Consider the following 19,250-nt stretch of genomic DNA (forward strand, 5'->3'; position numbering starts at 1 on the left):
TGTCTCACACACACACACACACACAATGCCTGCACAATGCACTATCATGTCAGTAAGTCAAACTTTAGAAAATATAAATGCACTTTTTTTTTTGGTGTGGTCGCCATAGAAACTAAACAATTCTAAGTACAAAATGTTCTGCATCCTTGTGCCTTAATTGTCCATGTATTATAATAAGCAAAGTGTCCTAGGTTAGTTCTTCACAAATCCGCTTTGCTGCCAGGAAGAGAACTTGCATAATGTGAAGTGGATCGCACACAGGCCCCTATGACTGCTACAGAGCTAATGCATGTTCGGTAGCCCAGAGGAGGAGTAAGTAGGTATTTTTGGGCCCGGGGGGAAGTTTTACCAATTGTTCCCCCCTAAGAAAGACATATTTACTATTAAGCAATTCTAGGTCTAAGATTTGCCGAATGGATACATTGGTTGGGGCGCAATATGTGATACTACTGTACCTGAGGTGGAACTAGCGATATATGCCCAAATAACTTCTCCCCATAACATAAACTAGCTGCTACTGATCTATGATCTGCAGACTCGCTGAATTAGCATACAGGAGAACACGGACTATTTGATTTATGAGTGAATGGGTGGGCATCACCCCTGCTTGGACTGCTGGCATGGTGGTTTGATTAACACGCTATGGGTCCCGCATCGGTAATACAATAAAATTAACATTATGTCGCTGCCATTCTGACAAATGAAACCACCTTGAGCTATGTGACCAATTCTAATTTCCTTATTATAGGATATTTCTATCGTGCCGTTTTTCTTTATATATACGGTGAGACACCACCAGGCCTTATTCTTCCCATAAGGTGTTATCTATACATACATTACACGTTTCCTCTGGTAAGGTGGTCCTGGATTTCATATTTCTCATTCATATTGCTGACTGAGCAAGTTGTGTCTGAGCACCGGGTCCGCTTGGACATTTATTCCGGCCGCCTCTATGGAAGCCGAAGGAAAAGTTGGACAGTTCAAAACAATCTTTCTTTCAGAAACTGCCTTTTAATTCCAGTCACATTTATCTCCGTCCATTCCTCAAAGTTTTCAGTATATCAAAAAACATGTAGCTGTCATTGTATTGTACGTTTTTTACTTGGCCCAGATATCTGTTTTAATTAATGCAGCATTCCTCCCATATCTAGATATGTCGCAAGCTTTTTGTGCCACAGAATTGGTTTGCCACGTGTGTTTCCGTGGAACCCTGGGGTTCTGCTGGGAGCGGGGTTTCTTGAGGGGGGAATAACCTGGTGTTGGTGGATGTCTTTCTCAAAAACCACAGTTATCCTGCCACGTTTTTAATTTAATAATTCTTAAAGCTTATTAAACATCAAATGAAAATGTTAGCAATTCTATACAACATTAGAAAAACTGTTAGTTTATTTAAGTCAGGGGTCTCAAACTCAGTCCTTCAAGGGCCACCAACAGGTCAGGTTTTCAAGATATGCCTGCTTCAGCGCTGGGGGCTCAGTCAAAGACTGAGCCACTGATTGATCCACCTGTGCTGAAGCAGGGATGTCCTCAAAACCTGACCTCTTGGTGGCCCTTGAGGACTGGTGTTGGCCACTCCTGGTCTAATTGGTTATTTAAAAAAAAAAAAGTCCTTTCTGGACCGCTATACCTTTCCCTCAAACCTGGAGGGATTTCTGGTTCTGTCCATTTCTCTGTGGATCCCATACTGTATGAAGACCTATGTAGTGTCTCCGTAAAGCTATAAGCCTCTCCATTAATATCCCTTCCTTTATCTTGGGAGGACTGTGTTCCTCAAAGGGTAAAGTGTTTCTTCCAGGCGGCAGAGATCATGCATCTGGCTGCTGTTAAAATGTGGGAGGTTAGTCCGCTAAGTGATGGGTTCGTGTTTTCAATCGGTTTGGCCAAGGTAAATATAGCAGGATCAAGAGGGATTTTAACCTGCAACGGTTCTCCTAGACCTATATAGTCCTGTGTCCCTCTGCTTCCCTTTATACCACTGTATTAACCAGCAGGAGTTTCCTTCTTTCACTGCAGGAATTTCCTTTGCTGGGGTTTGCTAGGATTATTGGTACGTCGGTTGCAGGCAATAGGGTTTGCAGCTGTGATGTGCAAGCTTGGGATGTTATTTTGGGGTCTCTGTTCTCAAAGAAGCTGCTTTAGCCTGTGGGACACGTGGTCATACTTGGCATTCATTTATTTTCTTGCAATACGGTTATTTTCAGGTGACGATCCCTTCAGTGCCAGAGGCGCCTGTAATGCAGGGGTGCGCAAAGTTTTTTTGCTGCGTCCTACCTGTGTGTCTGACCCAGTGCTCGCGCCCCCCTCCCCCTCCAGTGTCACGGTGTCAAATGATGCCACGGGTCACATGATGTAATTTAACGCGCTTTACCATGATGCAGCGGCATTTGACGCGTTGTCATGACGACGTGACCAGAAGCCGGCTGAATCCTGGTAAATTAAGTTGCAGAGGCCTCGCACGGTTGCCCGGCATTTAATTTAAATGCCTCGTGGAAGAGCGTGGGGCCTCTGCAACCACCGTGCTCCACCCAGAAAAATCCAGCGCCTCCAAGTTTGCGCACCCCTGCTGTAATACACAGCAAAGTATCATTTTATTTTTTTTATAAAAGTCAGTGTATGTTATAGGTGGAAACTTGAGACTTTTACGTTTCTTAAGCTAAATAAAGTTAAATTAAAGTGAAGCACTTTGCGAGGAGTACCGCATTACAAAAGGCATTAACGAATACATAAGGCTGTCAACACCCAGGTTTATTGACTATTGGTATTTTGTAGTCCAACATGGGACTTCACCTTTAAGTGCTAAGATTCAGATCCTGTTCTATACACCAGGCTGGTGGAGCGTCAGTGAGTAAAGACACTGACTCTGTAAACGATGACACAGCGTACGCACCGCGCACTACGCTGTATTTGGGACGCGTTTTTGGGGAGAAAAGCGCTGTATGAAATAAAGTTTATTATTATTCCAAGTAAGATATGGCTGTGCATGATTATCTGACACTTCGAGTGCTTGGTATACGCGTAATTTGGGCAATCTCTGATTTTATGATCTTATTGTGTCTTCCAGAAACTCCTATCCAAGAACGTTTCAGATGGAGGAGGCATTAAAACCTTTTTGATTCCTACGTGGCGAAAAGAACAGTGTGTACATTTTCGTCCTTCCCCAGGCATCTGTAACGATTTTCTTCAGCGATTTATTTATTGAGTTTGTTTGCAGTGGAGAAATCTCCAGGTTTGCATGAGTCCACTACCATGAATCAGCAGCCTCAGCAGAAGGCTTCGAATAAAAGGACGGGAAAAAGGATTTCATTTTTCAACGAACAAGACCTTCCGGTGGCGAACAAAGAGCCACAGCTGAAAGAGCAGCATTTTCATGGGTCTGGGGTTCGGTTGCCAATCTCCCAGGCTTCCGAGTTTTCCAAGTCAGAGGTTTTTACTTCTGCTGCTTCCAACAGTATACTGAATACGGTTATGTACACCCAGGACCGGGCTGATGCTATGAGGTTGAACCAGCAGCCGGTCCCCGGTAAGTGGAACTTGCCAGAAAGGAATGATGCCAGCTGGCAGGCACACCCGGCGGGCATGTGGACACGTAATGCAGCAAGTTACAACATCAGCCAGAAAGGAATGCATGCCGCAGTAATGCCAACTTATTACAATCATCATGAGACACTCAAGAGAAGCCAGGACAAAGGGGTGGGGGTGTCTCAACTAGACCTGTATGGGGATGCTCTCCAGCAAATGATGTCGCAGAAGGCCCAGCTGGAGCAGCATACACTTGCCCGGCAGCAGGCCCATTTAAACTCTATTTTGCAAGCTCAGCAACAACAGCAGCAGCAGCAGCAACAGCAGAATCAACATCTGTCTTTGCAGTCTTTTCAGATGGCATTTGGACACCAAGGCCCTAAACAGGCTCTTTCAGAACTGTTCCATGTTTTCCCAGAGGCTCCATCAAATGCTACATATGCCGCCCAACAGAAGCAGCAGACGGCTCTCCCGCAGATGCAACTGTTCGAGAACTTCTATCCATCGCAGCAGCAGCAGCAACAGGCAGCCTATGGCATGCAGCAAGCAGGTCCTATGTCCCAGTCGCATGGGGCCGCACAGCATAAGATGCACATATTGAGCCAGTTCCAGCACGCTCCCCCTACGGAGGAATTCATGAAAGCTCTTGCAGAACAGAAACAGCAGACTGTGCTGCCCAAAACTCAGATCCCTTTGCCAAGGCGGTCACGCAGACTTTCCAAGGAAGGGCTCCCACCGGTACCTCCAGGGGGCAACCAGGCCTTTAAAGCTGGAGAAGGACTGGTCAATAATCCTTACACGCAACAGCAATATGTGCACTCAATGCAACATCAAGCAGAAGTCCAGGAGTGCTACAATAGGTACCACCATATGCAAAGGGATGCCCAGATGGCTTCTCAAGAGAGCCACTATGGCAATCCCCCTGAACTAGATAGGGCGCCACTGCCTCACAATGGTAGAGCAGGGGAGTTGCAGGCGGAGTCTGAGCAGAGTATGGTGAGAACAAATGAACCTGTTGCAGGTGGGGCCATCACTGGGGGAGTGATCCAGACAACACGTCGAAAGCGGCGCACATCCCAGGAAGCCAATTTGGTAACCCTGGCACAGAAGGCCGTAGAACTGGCATCTCTCCAGAATACCAAGGTAAGGAGCCAGGAATAGGGATATTTTTCAACCCTAGAAGTCGGGTTCCCAATAGTATCTGTGCAGAGCTCTCTACCCTTACCTGCTCAGTGGCCTTATTACTTTTGCCATAAATATATAACATGTTGATTAATTCGCACGGGTGCCCTAAAAACAGGGAAACCATTATTTGAAAAGTTTAATTCACACAGGTGATGTTACATTTAAATATGGTCTTGTGAACTTTGGTTTTAGGCAGGCCATTTTGGTACAACATTTATGTGAAACCCCATTTTTGTCCCTCTCCGCTCCGCTAACAGCGTGATTATAACCCGGTGAGTGCATGACCGATACCTGTGTCAGTGGGAGTGCCTCATAACTGACATTTCCTTGCATGATGCACCTGCGATGTAAAATTACTGCTGCACATGGGAGCATTTCTCAACACAACAAATACTGACTCAGTGGTCAGGCTCAAACTCCTGAATCTAAGAGGCCGAAACAGCTGCATCTCCAGAGTAGCTCCACTGACTCTGTACTTTCTTGTCCCAGGCTTAGCTGTGTAATACAGTGGCATGTCACTACCCAGAATCCTCATCTGCAGCTTAACCACGACATTCTAATAGGGCGAATAAATGAAGCGAGTTTGGAGACCTGTTGAAGACGTGCAGATACACTGCTGCTGCGTCTCTTATCGTGGCTTTCACATAGTTACACTAAGCTGAATTTTTTTTTTTTTTTTTTTTTAATACTGAAACTGATGTTGATTCAATGTGTGTGTGTGTGTGTGTGTGTGTGTGTGTGTGTGTGTGTGTGTATATATATATAAATAAAAAAAAACGGTTCAATAGTCAACTATTGGAGCAACTAAAAAAGTAAGGGGCTTCATCTAGTGGTAAAACAATACACTAGAAAAGTAACCAAAACAGCTAGTTATAATTTAGAGGGCTCTGTGTTTATTATGTCCGTCTGTGTTTATTATGTCTGTGAACAGCTGACTAGCAGAATAAAGCAATAAGCAAAATAATGTAAAACTTATCTCCATTAGATTGGAGAACCTTGAGCCTCCAGTTATGATGCAGCACACACTCGCTGTTCTTATTGCGCAGTTATATGATGCAGCACACACTCGCTGTTCTTATTACGCAGTTATATGATGCAGCACACACTCGCTGTTCTCATTGCACAGTTATATGATGCAGCATACACTGGCTGTTCTCATTGCAGTTATATGATGCAGCATACACTCGCTGTTCTTATTGCGCAGTTATATGATGCAGCACACACTCGCTGTTCTCATTGCACAGTTATATGATGCAGCATACACTCGCTGTTCTCATTGCACAGTTATATGATGCAGCACACACTCGCTGTTCTTATTGCGCAGTTATATGATGCAGCACACACTCGCTGTTCTCATTGCACAGTTATATGATGCAGCACACACTCGCTGTTCTTATTGCGCAGTTATATGATGCAGCACACACTCGCTGTTCTCATTGCACAGTTATATGATGCAGCACACACTCGCTGTTATTATTGCGCAGTTATATGATGCAGCACACACTCGCTGTTCTCATTGCACAGTTATATGATGCAGCACACACTCGCTGTTATTATTGCGCAGTTATATGATGCAGCACACACTCGCTGTTCTCATTGCACAGTTATAGATGCTAAGGAAAAGAAGGATCCAACGCTCTACAGCTTTCTAAATAAAGCTAATTTATTGTGCCACACAACTTTTCGACCAATAGGTCTTTCTCAAGTGACTAGGCATGAAACAACTGAGGATAAGCCCAGTATATATACCCCCAACCAAAGACAATACAACAGGTAAAAAAAATCACCCCAGCTGACCCCAATCCGTCTCCCCTGATTAGTCCGATCAACATGCTTATTCCTTTCAGTTCGTGAGAGCTCAGTTCCGGTTTTGCGTGTCAGTGACATCTCAGCTCCTGATTGGACTCCTTTGTGTCCCTTGTCTTCTGCGCATGTGTTATCAGTGCTTGCGTTCCAGCGTTCTCTTCTTCCGCGTTCCGGCTAAATCTGACGTCATCTGCCCCATCAGGATTGGTCCTCCTCTGTGACGTCATGTGTGGACGCAGGATGCATATCCGGTTTGATAAAGCGCCCTTGGCGAGAAACGCGTTAGAGGTTTCTCTTTTTAAACTAGGCATGTTTCAATAAAGTTTTTGTTATTTTTTCTATTGGCCGCCAGTTCCACGCTTTTTGCTGTGCTCTCAGTTTCCCCTTTTCCTCATCCTGCACTTACCAGTGGATGCACGCTGCTGCTGTGGATGTCTTCGATTCACCAGCGGTTGATTTTGTGAGTACCCCAATCATTGAACTGTATGCTGCGTTATTGTCCATCACTAGGGGATTTGGTCTGGCATTGCGGGGGTCTGCTGGTTTCCGTCGGGGGACCTCATGATCGCCGTGGCCAGCTTTTCCCTATACCTATGTGATTGCTTATGGGCTTCATTTGCTACAGCTACAGCTTTCTGCTTTATACTCAGGACTCCGGTACATCAAGGGTTAATGTGGATGCACGCGTGTCTACTGGGCTAGTAGCGCCACACACTGAGGTTTATTCCTCTCATTGCTACTGCATATCCGGGACGCAAAGCACAGACGAGGGAAGGCTTACTAACTCACAGGATGCGTGAGCAGCCCCCAAATCATCGCGAGAGGAGGAGGACCAATCCTGATGGGGCAGATGACGTCAGATTTAGCCGGAACGCGGAAGAAGAGGACACTGGAACGCAAGCTCTGATAACACATGCGCAGAAGACAAGGGACACAAAGGAGTCCAATCAGGAGCTGAGATGATGTCACTGACACGCAAAACTGGAACTGAGCTCTCACGAACTGAAAGGAATAAGCATGTTGATCGGACTAATCAGGGGAGACGGATTGGGGTCAGCTGGGGTGATTTTTTTACCTGTTTTCACCTGTTGTATTGTCTTTGGTTGGGGGTATATATACTGGGCTTATCCTCAGTTGTTTCATGCCTAGTCACTTGAGAAAGACCTATTGGTCGAAACGTTGTGTGGCACAATAAATTAGCTTTATTTAGAAAACCGTAGAGCGTTGGATCCTTTTCCTTAGTATTGCCATGGAATATACCTGACAGGTAATCCTTGAACCAGCAGCACCGGTAAAACTGTATGTATATTTTTTTATTGAGTGCAGCATACCCCTTTTATTGCACAGTTATATGATGCAGCATACACTCGCTGCTCTCATTGCACAGTTATATGATGCAGCACACACTCGCTGTTCTCATTGCACAGTTATATGATGCAGCACACACTCGCTGTTCTCATTGCGCAGTTATATGATGCAGCATACACTCGCTGTTCTTATTGCGCAGTTATATGATGCAGCACACACTCGCTGTTCTTATTGCACAGTTATATGATGCAGCACACACTCGCTGTTCTCATTGCACAGTTATATGATGCAGCACACACTCGCTGCTCTCATTGCACAGTTATATGATGCAGCACACACTCGCTGCTCTCATTGCACAGTTATATGATGCAGCACACACTCGCTGCTCTCATCGCACAGTTATATGATGCAGCACACACTCGCTGCTCTCATCGCACAGTTATATGATGCAGCACACACTCGCTGCTCTCATCGCCCAGTTATATGATGCAGCACACACTCGCTGCTCTCATTGCACAGTTATATGATGCAGCACACACTCGCTGCTCTCATCGCACAGTTATATGATGCAGCACACACTCGCTGTTCTCATTGCGCAGTTATATGATGCAGCACACACTCGCTGTTCTCATTGCGCAGTTATATGATGCAGCACACACTCACTGTTCTCATTGCACAGTTATATGATGCAGCACACACTCGCTGCTCTCATTGCGCAGTTATATGATGCAGCACACACTCGCTGCTCTCATCGCACAGTTATATGATGCAGCACACACTCGCTGCTCTCATTGCACAGTTATATGATGCATACACTCGCTGTTCTCATTGCACAGTTATATGATGCAGCATACACTCGCTGTTCTCATTGTGTTTGCAGTGGGAACACGTGGAGGGGATGTGCTCCCGGATGCATGTGGAAGTTGTCCAGTAAAATATAATGGCACATCTGGCAAACTTTCTACTGGCATCCACAATACCTGTGCTGTGTATTGCAGGCCCTTCCGGCAGTGAAGGGGTTATCCTTTTCTGCTTTAACTGTAAATAATTATTTAACCCAGTTAGATTCATATAAAGGAGTTGCTGTAAACTGAAGGCACAGTCCTGCTATTTCCCATTTGAATGGGCCATACAGGCTGCCGGAATGTATAATATGGAATAGCAGTGCTTAGTAAATATGGGCCGTAATGGTTTGTACATAAAGTACTGGAATTGTGTACTAAACCCCCTCCTCACACCATAAAAGTCTATCCTTCTCCTTTATGCCATGCTTGTGTCTGCAGGATGGAGACGCCCAAGGAGATAAGAAGAGGAACCAGGCATCAAAAAGCAACATAGACTTTGCTGGAGCCCCCTCCAGCAAGAGAGCGCGGGGGGGCGGTGATCTCAGACCCCTCGTTATGCCAGTGTCGGTACCGGTGAAAATGGAAATGGGGAAAGAGAAGGGAGAAGAGAGGAGGACGGCAACCCCTGACAGAGACTCATCACCTAAACCATCTGTGATCGTCACAAGGCACAGAGCTGGGCAGACGAATAACTCCGAACCTCCAGCAAAGGTGAGGCACAGAATCACTGGGGGGGCAGGCACAGGGGCACTGCCGCCTTATTTTGGGTTAACCAATTGGTAATTTTGCTGGCCGGAGGCTGCCAACAAGCAGGGTTTATATTGGCTCAACACTGCCAGTGAGTCTAAGTGGCAGAAGAAATCAAGGGGACAACTCCACAAACCCTTTGATCTCATCTCCTGTTTCTCCTGTTCTTCTTCTTTTTTTTATTTTTTTTTTTTTTTGTGCTTCACGAAGGCTAAAATATAATTGTGATTACACATTTATATTGTCTTCAACTAGATGACAGTAATAGCATTAATAATAATAGTAATAGCATTAATAATAATAATAATAGTAATAGCATTAATAATAATAATAATAGTAATAGCATTAAGGCCGTTCTCTGATGATCCAATGGCCACTTACTGCAAGATCAGGGAGTTTGATCCCCCAGGAGAAAAAGCCGTGGACACCGTTGGTGCTTGCCAATAATTTCTCATGGTATATTAGTGGAGGTAATGATCAATACAGTATGTCCAACCATGGTCAGATACGTGCGTAGTATATTTTCTGGTCCTATAGAAAACGTGATCATTTGTTCTTCTTGGAACGAGAAAGGGGACCTCCAAGAATTTAATTCTTGAACTCTGACAACTAAACTTTTCACACAATACATACAATTTAATTTTATTTATACACAACATTTCATGATTTGGGTGTAAATAAAACATAATGTATTGTATACAATGAAGAATTCTGCTTTTTGAGCGTTTTTTCCCCATCTAGTTTATACATTGGGCAGCACACGTTATTTGAGGAGTTGCACAGGCGTGAGGGGTGTGTGCATATTGTAGAGCACTGCATACATGCAAAGTGGAGAGCAGTGTGTATCTTTGCATTATTCACAGAGCAGCATGTAAAGCAGCCTCTTGGCGTCCTGCATGCACAGTGCCACACACTCAAACACAAGAAGGGGCTAAAGAGGTTTACTTTGTATTAGGTATATGTAATATTTTATTATCTGGGTTTTTCAGACAAATAGCTTTCACTTTCCCCCACCAGGTCAATGAAACCTCCCCATCGGAAGAAGGGCAAACCCCATCCCGGAAGCCCAAGCAACGGCCAAGACCTGAACCTCTGTTTATCCCTCCAAAGGCTGGCACCTTCATTGTCCCCGTTGTGTACTCTAACATTACCCCATACCAGAGCCACCTCCGTTCACCCGTGCGTGTGTCTGATCACCTCTGTGACCGAAACTTTGAGCTGCCCCCCTACACCCCCCCTCCCATCCTTAGCCCCGTACGTGGGGGCTCCGGACTTTACTTCAATGCTATCATGTCTGCCAGTGCCCACTCAATGCCTCCCCCAATTACCCCGAAGAGCTCCACGCGATCCCTGCTGAGGTCCAGTAAGTATCTTTGTGTGTTATCACGATGAGACTGAGGCCCAGATTGTGTTATGATGCTAAGCAGTAGTGCACCGCAAAGTCGATTCACTTGGACAATGAAACCTCTCCTTTTATTACTGGGTGGGAAATAAGAGTACAGAGTTATGATTCAAGAGAAGCAGAAAGCAGAGGTGTCCGTTAGGAATCTGTACTACATTCATTGTTGCATATTTCCTTACTCGGTGACATCAATGTTACAAGTAAGGATATTAGAAATTACTATTTTATATAGGTTTGTACATCGCGTCTTAAGCGTGAATACAGCCGTTTTTAAACAATTTGGACCATATTTACTAAGCGATGCTAAGCCATAAGTTATAGCGCTTTAAGACACTACACAATTAGAAAGGTAAATGGGATAGTCCTGTGTCTGCGTAACCTCTTGTATTTTATGGCGTTATGTCTCGTCGTATGCAGAAGTCTTACAATAAATAATTATACACACAAGAACAAGGTAAAGTTGTGTGCACCCTTTGAAGCCATAAACAAATCCATCTAAAATAAAGTCACTGCAATAGTCTTCTTTGTAGGACACTGATATAAGTAGACTGTCTGCAAGAATGAATGTTGCATGGAGATTCCCCTTAACCTCGGCAATCCTTTTGTGTTACTGCATAGGGGATAGATATGGAGAAAAAAAAGGGGGGGAGCACAGGGCCGTGTAAGTGACACTCTATTATTTTAATAGATTTTAACATCACCCTTTCACTACACTCCAGACAGGAGATCTGTTTGGGTATAATATACCAAACAGAACACCTGTCAGGAGTCATCATCTTTCGTCACTGATATCATATCATCCCTCACCCTGTGCTCCCCCTTTTTTTTCTCTCCATGTCTCTATACCATTAAGGGTCCTGGATGACCCTGTTGGGGTCAGAGCAATAGGAGAGCATCACGAGGTTAAAGGGTAACATACCCTTAACAGATTGTAATATACACTATACTTTATTTTCACACTGCACATTGAGATGGCGCCCGGGTATTTTTTTGCCGTATAGGGGATAGATAGCCTGACTTGCGCATGTGCTGTTGCTAAAAATATAAATATTTAAAGAAATATAATCTGTGCCTTGACAGTAAGGGTGGAATTGCTTTCTCTCTGCAGATAGCGGGGATGACATGCCGCCTGTGCTCACTGCGATTGGAGACGCGACTCCTGTTAGCATTGAACCGTAAGTCTGCATTGAAAGCCAATCCCAGCTCTGGCTTTAACGGATTAATTCTCTCTGTCGACCTTCTAATTAAAAAATAAAAAAGACCTTGTCAATGTGAGATCATGTGGGCGACATAGTACAAAACCATTTGAGAAGAAAGCCCTGCGTGTCTGCCCACCCTCTTTTTCTCTATATTCGACATGTCCTCTCCATTGAACATCAGGAGACACCAGGTCCGGATTGCAACTTGCACAAGTCTTGCCTGTTTTTACAATCACTTCCTACTGCAGGTTAGAGAGCCCTTTGTTTTGGTGGCATGGCCAGAAGAGGTCTGAAGGCCTATCACAAACTTTAAATGTGCAGTCCAACTTCGGACCTACGGGCGTTAAGGGCAGTGTTGGTGGGTTTAATACCAGTAAAATGACTGAGATTTGCTTTTAAGAAAATCAAAGTATACATTTTGAAGTCTGTTTTGAGAGTCTGAAAAGTATCCTTTCGGTTACATTAACATAGACTCGGGGGGAGAGGGTGGGGGTCCGTCCGGCCTGTTTGCTCAATCCCAGAAGTAGATTCGATTTACGAATGCTTACTCACTGAGAACTAGTTCAAGGAAGAATAAGGCCGAGATCAGACTGTTAAACTCGCCCTAAACCAGAGGTTAGAAAGTTTGACAGGCTAAAGTTTGAAAATGATATAAAACTACTTTGATTTGTCACATTTTGTTTTGTAATCACTCTTATTAAACAATTCATTCACCTGTTTCACATTGAGATACATGACAAATACGCAATATATAAGGCAACCTTCACTGTAGTTCCTAAATAAGAGCCTCTAAAATGTAAATATTCATTCCAGTGTGTCCAGACTTCCCTTTGACCACTAAACACAAAATCCCAGCAACCTCCTGTAGTGCTTGTGCCCGACTGTCCCCCCCCTGTCGGGGGTCCTGCTTGTGCCAGGTTGTCGTCCCCCCGCCCGCCCTTTTGGTGGTCCTGCTTGTGCCTGGCTGTCTCCCCCCGTCGGCGGTCCTGCTTGTGCGCGGCTGTCTAAACCCCCCCCCCTGTTGGTGGACCTGCTTGTGCCTGGCAGTTTCCCCCTCCCCCCCCCCGCCGTCAGCGGTCCTGCTTGTGCCCGGCTTGCATGGTGTATATGCGGCCTGCAATTTTACAGGACTTGGAATAATACAATTTAAGTTACTCGTGAAGATATTTGCCCACATCTCTAAATGTAATCGTTTACAATGTTTTAGAGAAATTAAAATGTGATCGATTTTTCAGCTACGTATATAAAAAATGTGTTTGGAGGGTACATTCCTGTGTATGTTCTCATAAAGGAATTTGCCCTTAGGTCTTGAAGTTAAGTGCCATCTATAGTTAACCCCTTCATTGACAAAGGGGGCAGTAACACAATGCAGAAGCTCCAAACAAAGATTTTAATGCGTCCTACTTATTACTGCTATTAGCACACTTAGGGTGAGATCCACAAAAGGGTGTTCAGCTCATATGAATGGGAGTACCGGTGTGTAAAGATTAGCACCCTTTTGTGGATCCGGCCTGAGTTCTAAGTGGTAACTCGCCTTGAAACACATTTTCCCAGAGGAGGTGTGATGTGACGTGTTTCCCGCGTTCTGTCGCTGTAACAGTGCTCCCTAAATAAAGCAGCAGCGCTAAGGAGGGTATGTGAAGACTGTGAAGGCAACACACAGATAGGGATGTGTGTGTTCATTTTTTTTTTCTTCTTCTGCTGACTGTTTTAATTAATAATAAATTTTATAGGGAAAAATATCTCCCCCACTGGCTCCTCTGAAAGGACAGTCAGATTGGAATTGTTAGGTGGCATTAGAAATGTTTCCTTATGAAGTGATGCCCATGGAAAGGTGATCGATCTGTGGCCCCATCTGTGTATATTCTGCATGTAGCTCGCCTATGGATGTGTTCTCACCGAAGGCTCTGATGGCCCATAGAGGGGAGTGGTTCAGGAGTGGAAGGGACACCTACCTGCCCTAGCTTTGTCTCTCCTGTGGATACAGCTGTACATCCTATTACTATTTAATAGCATTGATGTGGATGTCTAAAGAAGAGGTGCTGTTGCAATAGAGGCCTAAGTAGAAATAATTTTAGGGCCCTGTATCCTCGCACACTTCAGTTCAAATGCTGCAAACTTCCTGCTTATTTTCTGTGTATTATAAGGCAGTATTTTTTTTCAAAATCACATCTATAGCTTTCAGTTTCTCTCTCCTGGCGATTATGTTATTTGTTTCATGAAATGTGCGTGTGTACCTACACATCTATATATCTACTGTGTGTGTATATACACAATGAGCTGTTTGAGTGAAGCAACACTGACACCTAGTTGTCAAAGAAAAAAGGAATAGTATTTGTGCTGGTATCGCCTACTAAGGAGCTAGTAAAATAAAGTTAAAATTAAGTACATTTTATCAATGTCTCCCTGCATTAGGAAGACATCCCTTATTATTATTATTATTATTATTATTATTATTATTATTATTACTAAGCCACTGGATCCATGAAAATGTGGACAGAATGTTTTCAGAGACTTCTTTGGTGCGAAGTCGCTCGTTTTCCTATCCCCTCTGTGAGCTTTTAGTTCGGCCGTGTGACGCAAGGTCTCGCTTGTCTTCTCATCCCCGCAGACGTATTAACATTGGCTCGCGGTTCCAGGCAGAGATTCCCGATCTCCGAGACGGATCCTTAGCAAGTGCTGAGAAGTACAAAGCTGATCTGGTGTGGTGGCCGTGGGAGGATTCGGGGAACAGCCAAGGAAAGGGTGAGTACAGACAGAGGGGATAAGAGGCAAAGTTGAGACGCACACTTGGGGAACCATATCCGTTTTTTTTTTTTTTTTTTGTAAGGGGGGCAAAAAATGTGACTTTGAACTTTAATTCCAGGTTCTGGATTTTTAAATGTTGGAATGCGAAAAATAGTCTATTTCATTGACAATTTGTTTTAGGCAATTTGTAAGAGCTCATGTAGGGTTACCGAAGTTCTACTACCAAGCATATTCAGGAGCCATCTTTGAGAGACTGCGCAAAATACTGTAATCATTAGATTACTATTCTGCCAAAATATCTGCTGGAGAATTTCATAATACAATATAATCAGGCTGAAAAAAAGGAAATTTTAATAAAATTAAAAAAAAAACATTTTTATTGAACCAACCAAGTATCTAGGACAGGTGTTTAAAAGGGCAAGAGATTGTCATTATTTTGTAACGCACTGAGTACACTATATTAATAATAAAGATATACACACAATCCTATTCCAGGATAATCATTCGTTTTGAAATGTTGGGGGGCTGACTGCTCCCCTCAATCACCTCCAGATCTTCCCCATGATGAAGACACAAAGTAAAGCTAGTCTGCAGATTAATCCTTTTTATTGCCCGCGAGCCTGGCAAAGCAGCGCTTTACGCATGATCGGAGACAGAAGGGAGCTATGGCTCAAATGCGCGGCATCACGCGCGGGAGTCTTGGAATTTATATTTTTGGCATTTTTCCAAATTGTACAGGAGATTTTTCTTTTACAAGTAAAGTAAATTGCTTTTTACACACTTGTGCGAGATGAGGATGTTGAAGATAGAGTATGAGTTATTTTATGGGGAGAAAATAAATCCGTCTGAACGCACAGCAGTTAGGAGGACTTTGGGTTCTTATTGGTCTCACTCTTTTTGAATGATAGTGGAAGAGTTGCTGATTGCGGCATGTTCCAGCATAATGCCGGGAGGAGGCACCAATCAGGAGCTGACACTTCATTACCTTCATGAGGCCAAGGGGAACATAGTGGTAAGGGGTATAACTCTCTTATGCTCACAAGGACTTACAGTGCGGTACCTATTTTGGCCCAGATTTACTAGACGTGCTATGCCAAGACACCTGGAGCGCCTGCAGACGACTTACTGCTCATTTACTTGAATGGACTGGTGTGATGTATTAGCACCACTTAGTAAATATGTCCCTTCGGGTCTTTATGGTAGCTCTAAGACGGGTCCCACTTTTAAATTGCTGAACCTTGCCCATTGCAGACATTCACATTTTAATAATGATAATATATTTTTATATGCTGCTGATCGGGCGCACTGAGCTGCACATGGCGTGTAATTCCTTTCACAAAGGTCTGAGAAATGCAGTGTTTGTTGTTGGAATCACAAGGAGATCACGAGTACATGGGCCCTGGCACTCAGACCCTGTTCTTCTACTTCACAGAGCATTGACGTGATCACAAGACCTCGTCCTTTAAATTGGTTACATTTATCCCTTGTGCTGCAAATCATTGGGGAACCCCCCCCCCCCCTAACTGTTGTCTGAATAATTAGTAACAGATTGACAAATATTAATTATTCACCTTTGCAAAAAGATGTATCTTTAGAAGGTAAACATTGGGAATAAAAAAATTATTGAACACCATTATATGGAGCCTGCAAATTATGGGGCTATACCTGGAGACTCATTGTAACAAAGGTCACTGTAAATAAGGCCCAATTCAATGCGATTCATGCCTATGATGACGTCAGAACAGCCATTCAAACGATTGTGTGTATTGTACATTCGTGAAACTACCCCTGAAGGTTTTAATTTACAAGTGTAACCAAGTAAAACCTAAAAATAGACATAAGGAGTGACGAGAGTACTATAAAAAGTATTCACTAACATGTACTTTGTTTCTTGTTGTATATCTGTGTACGTTTTCTAATCAGGCTGCTCTGACCAAGCTGCTTCTGAAAAAACAGCGAAGGAATAGAAACCACCCTCTGGCCGACTACCACTACTCAGGTAGGGAGAAGAAGCAGACATTATAACTCCAATAAAATAATACATGGGTCTCATTTTAACCAACCATCTATAGGGATTCTGCCTGGTTCTGTTGCTTTTATTTTATTTATACTTGATTTGGACCCTAGTGCTTTGGAGATATAACAACGGTGTGCTGGATTTATTATGTACCATACTATTTCTAAGGAACAAAGAAACACAAGACCAGAGATGGGACAAGTGTTGAATACTTTTCATTTTAATTAAGAAATACATTTCTTTGAAGAAAAAAAAAAAAAAAACCCCCAGTGCTGTTGGTACGATTAGTCACATTTATTGGAATTCCGGGCTACCTTATTGAAGGTTACTGCTGCTCCAAGTTTGTTTTGTATCGCTTAGTCCAGTCGCTGACAAAGATCACCTGGAGTGACGTGTAGTTGTCCTTCCTCTCAGGGTCGGATAGATGGACTGTTTCGGAGAAGAAGCTGTTTAACAAAGGGATGGCGATCTACAAGAAAGACTTTCTGCTGGTGCAGAAGCTGGTAAGTGGCAGCGATGCTGCGTCTCTCTCTGCGCAGCACGCGCCATGACATAAACGCGTGGATGTGAATATCAATGCATTTGCTGTGAAGCGGCCGTCCCCAGGTTTGGGAAGATTTTAGCGCTGGTCATTCGGATTAAAAGCACAATAAATACAGGCCACAGAAACACAGAATTACGGGCCGCAGATGAGCATCATGTTCCCAGCGCACAGCTGGATCTACGGCTGATTCGGTGTTTCCAAACCCTGTGTGTTTCTTTTATGCTTATCCCGTGCTTTGCATTTTTTAATTCTTGTCCTGGATTTAAACTTTATAGCTCAGTTGCTAGTGGGCTGTTCAGTGCATCTACTACTACTTGTTTTCATAGTCTCCGATATTCTTTGTTTTTTGGTTGAAATGTTAAAATTGACCTGCTTTTCGTAAAAAAAAAAAAAAAAAAAAAAAAAAAGGACCAATTTGTCTAGAATGATTTTAATTGTTAACCTTTAGAATAGATTATTGTAGTTTTTGAGCTTTATTTTAGTGAAGTAAATAGTGAGCTTCTCTCATTATACTCCTATTAACCTGTTGGAGCCATCACACAGCAGCATTCAGTGTCCAGAAACAGATTTTGTGGACCACAACATCGTGATCCGCTATAAATCATCTGCTGTTTGATGCCAACAACAATACGTAGCATTTAATATAACCTGAAGTTTTTGCACACCTACCATTCTCCATCCGTTGAGACTTCGCTCATTGAAGAACTGGCTTTGAGAATGGCAGACGCTGAAGGTCACTAGAATGACCCATATTTAAATGACTGCAATATTCCTTGGCCTTGGTTATCTCTCTGCTTTAGAGGTAGCGCATATTGGGGGAGATTAATGAAAGTGTGATCCTGTGGAAATGATCATATGTTATATGCACTTTAATAAATCTACCCCATAAACCGGTGAATGTCCTCCATTGTGTGAGTGTGTTCTAACTGGACTGTCTTTGCTTCTTCCAGATAAAAACAAAGACAGTGGCTCAATGTGTAGAGTTTTACTACACCTACAAAAAGCAGGTGAAGATCGGCCGCAACGGGATGCTAATCTTTGGAGATGTGGAGGCCACAGCAGATGAGAAAAACCCCAGGGAAGATTCTGAAGTTGACATTAAGGTATTGACGTTTTATTAAAGCTGGCGTCCAAGTTCTGTTGCGAGTGCTTGTGGAACGTCTCTGATATAGGAGTTTTGCTGAGGGGTTTAAACCTTCAATTCCTCAGAGTATGACTTGCAAATGTCAGGAGCTTCAGCATTTCATAGGGGATGATAATGGCAGGCACTCCCCTTGCCTCTCATAATATGGCAGTGCAGGGGAACGTGATGTCCTGTAACTGCACCAGCCATTCCTCTAGCCACCACCCGAGGAGTCGAGCTGTACAGTGTATTAAGTGTCATGGGTGTTTAGCAGCTGGATGGCTTCCAAGAGTTTCTATGCCAGCTCCTGCATATTGTTAGTGTTTAAGTAGGAGGGAGTGTCGGTGAGATGGCAGCCACTGTTTGAAGGTCAGGGAGAGCTCCTGTTTCACATCTGCTGTCCCTAGTCATGTTGATCTTAAGTCTGTGCCAAGGTGTTAGGAGCTGGAGTTCTTCTAATGACTGGGCAGTTAATCCTTGAAAAATACTTGGCAGTAAAATACCAATACACTAGCACTCGGACATCCCTACACGCAAACCTGCCTGGGTGGTGGCAGTGTCCTTATTAGCAGGCTTTCAACTACATTTAAATCTCTGAATCCTTTTGCATGTAGAGGAACTGGCTATTCTCCCAGTGGGTGAATGCAGCAGTCATTAATCTGGGATTCCCCAATTACTTTGTCATTCTCTGTAGACAAGGGGAGAGGAAACAAAACGCTTTAGTGTTTAAGGCACATATGATTTGAATATACACATTATTACACAATGCTATCCTATAACTCTATCCTATTCTGCTATAATATATAC

The 19,250-nt window shown here is 43.7% G+C and overlaps 1 protein-coding gene across 3 annotated transcripts in view; it reads left to right on the forward strand.

Moving 5' to 3' along the window:
* Positions 1 to 19,250, forward strand: part of MIDEAS (mitotic deacetylase associated SANT domain protein) — a 91,044-nt gene that overhangs the window by 65,438 nt on the left and 6,356 nt on the right. For all 3 annotated transcript variants that reach the window (XR_012803851.1, XM_075614288.1, XM_075614287.1), the window contains exons 2-10: positions 3,062 to 4,662; positions 9,102 to 9,374; positions 10,428 to 10,773; positions 11,921 to 11,987; positions 14,623 to 14,756; positions 15,668 to 15,771; positions 16,683 to 16,758; positions 17,191 to 17,279; positions 18,271 to 18,423. Coding sequence is in view for 2 of the 3 variants with exons in the window: in XM_075614288.1 (XP_075470403.1) it covers positions 3,247 to 4,662; positions 9,102 to 9,374; positions 10,428 to 10,773; positions 11,921 to 11,987; positions 14,623 to 14,756; positions 15,668 to 15,771; positions 16,683 to 16,758; positions 17,191 to 17,279; positions 18,271 to 18,423 (2,658 nt within the window). In the remaining variant the exon portion in view is untranslated. The remainder of the gene's footprint in view (positions 1 to 3,061; positions 4,663 to 9,101; positions 9,375 to 10,427; positions 10,774 to 11,920; positions 11,988 to 14,622; positions 14,757 to 15,667; positions 15,772 to 16,682; positions 16,759 to 17,190; positions 17,280 to 18,270; positions 18,424 to 19,250) is intronic.

Source organism: Ascaphus truei, chromosome 9 (genome assembly GCF_040206685.1).
Source record: "Ascaphus truei isolate aAscTru1 chromosome 9, aAscTru1.hap1, whole genome shotgun sequence".
Classification (NCBI taxonomy): Eukaryota; Metazoa; Chordata; class Amphibia; order Anura; family Ascaphidae; genus Ascaphus; species Ascaphus truei.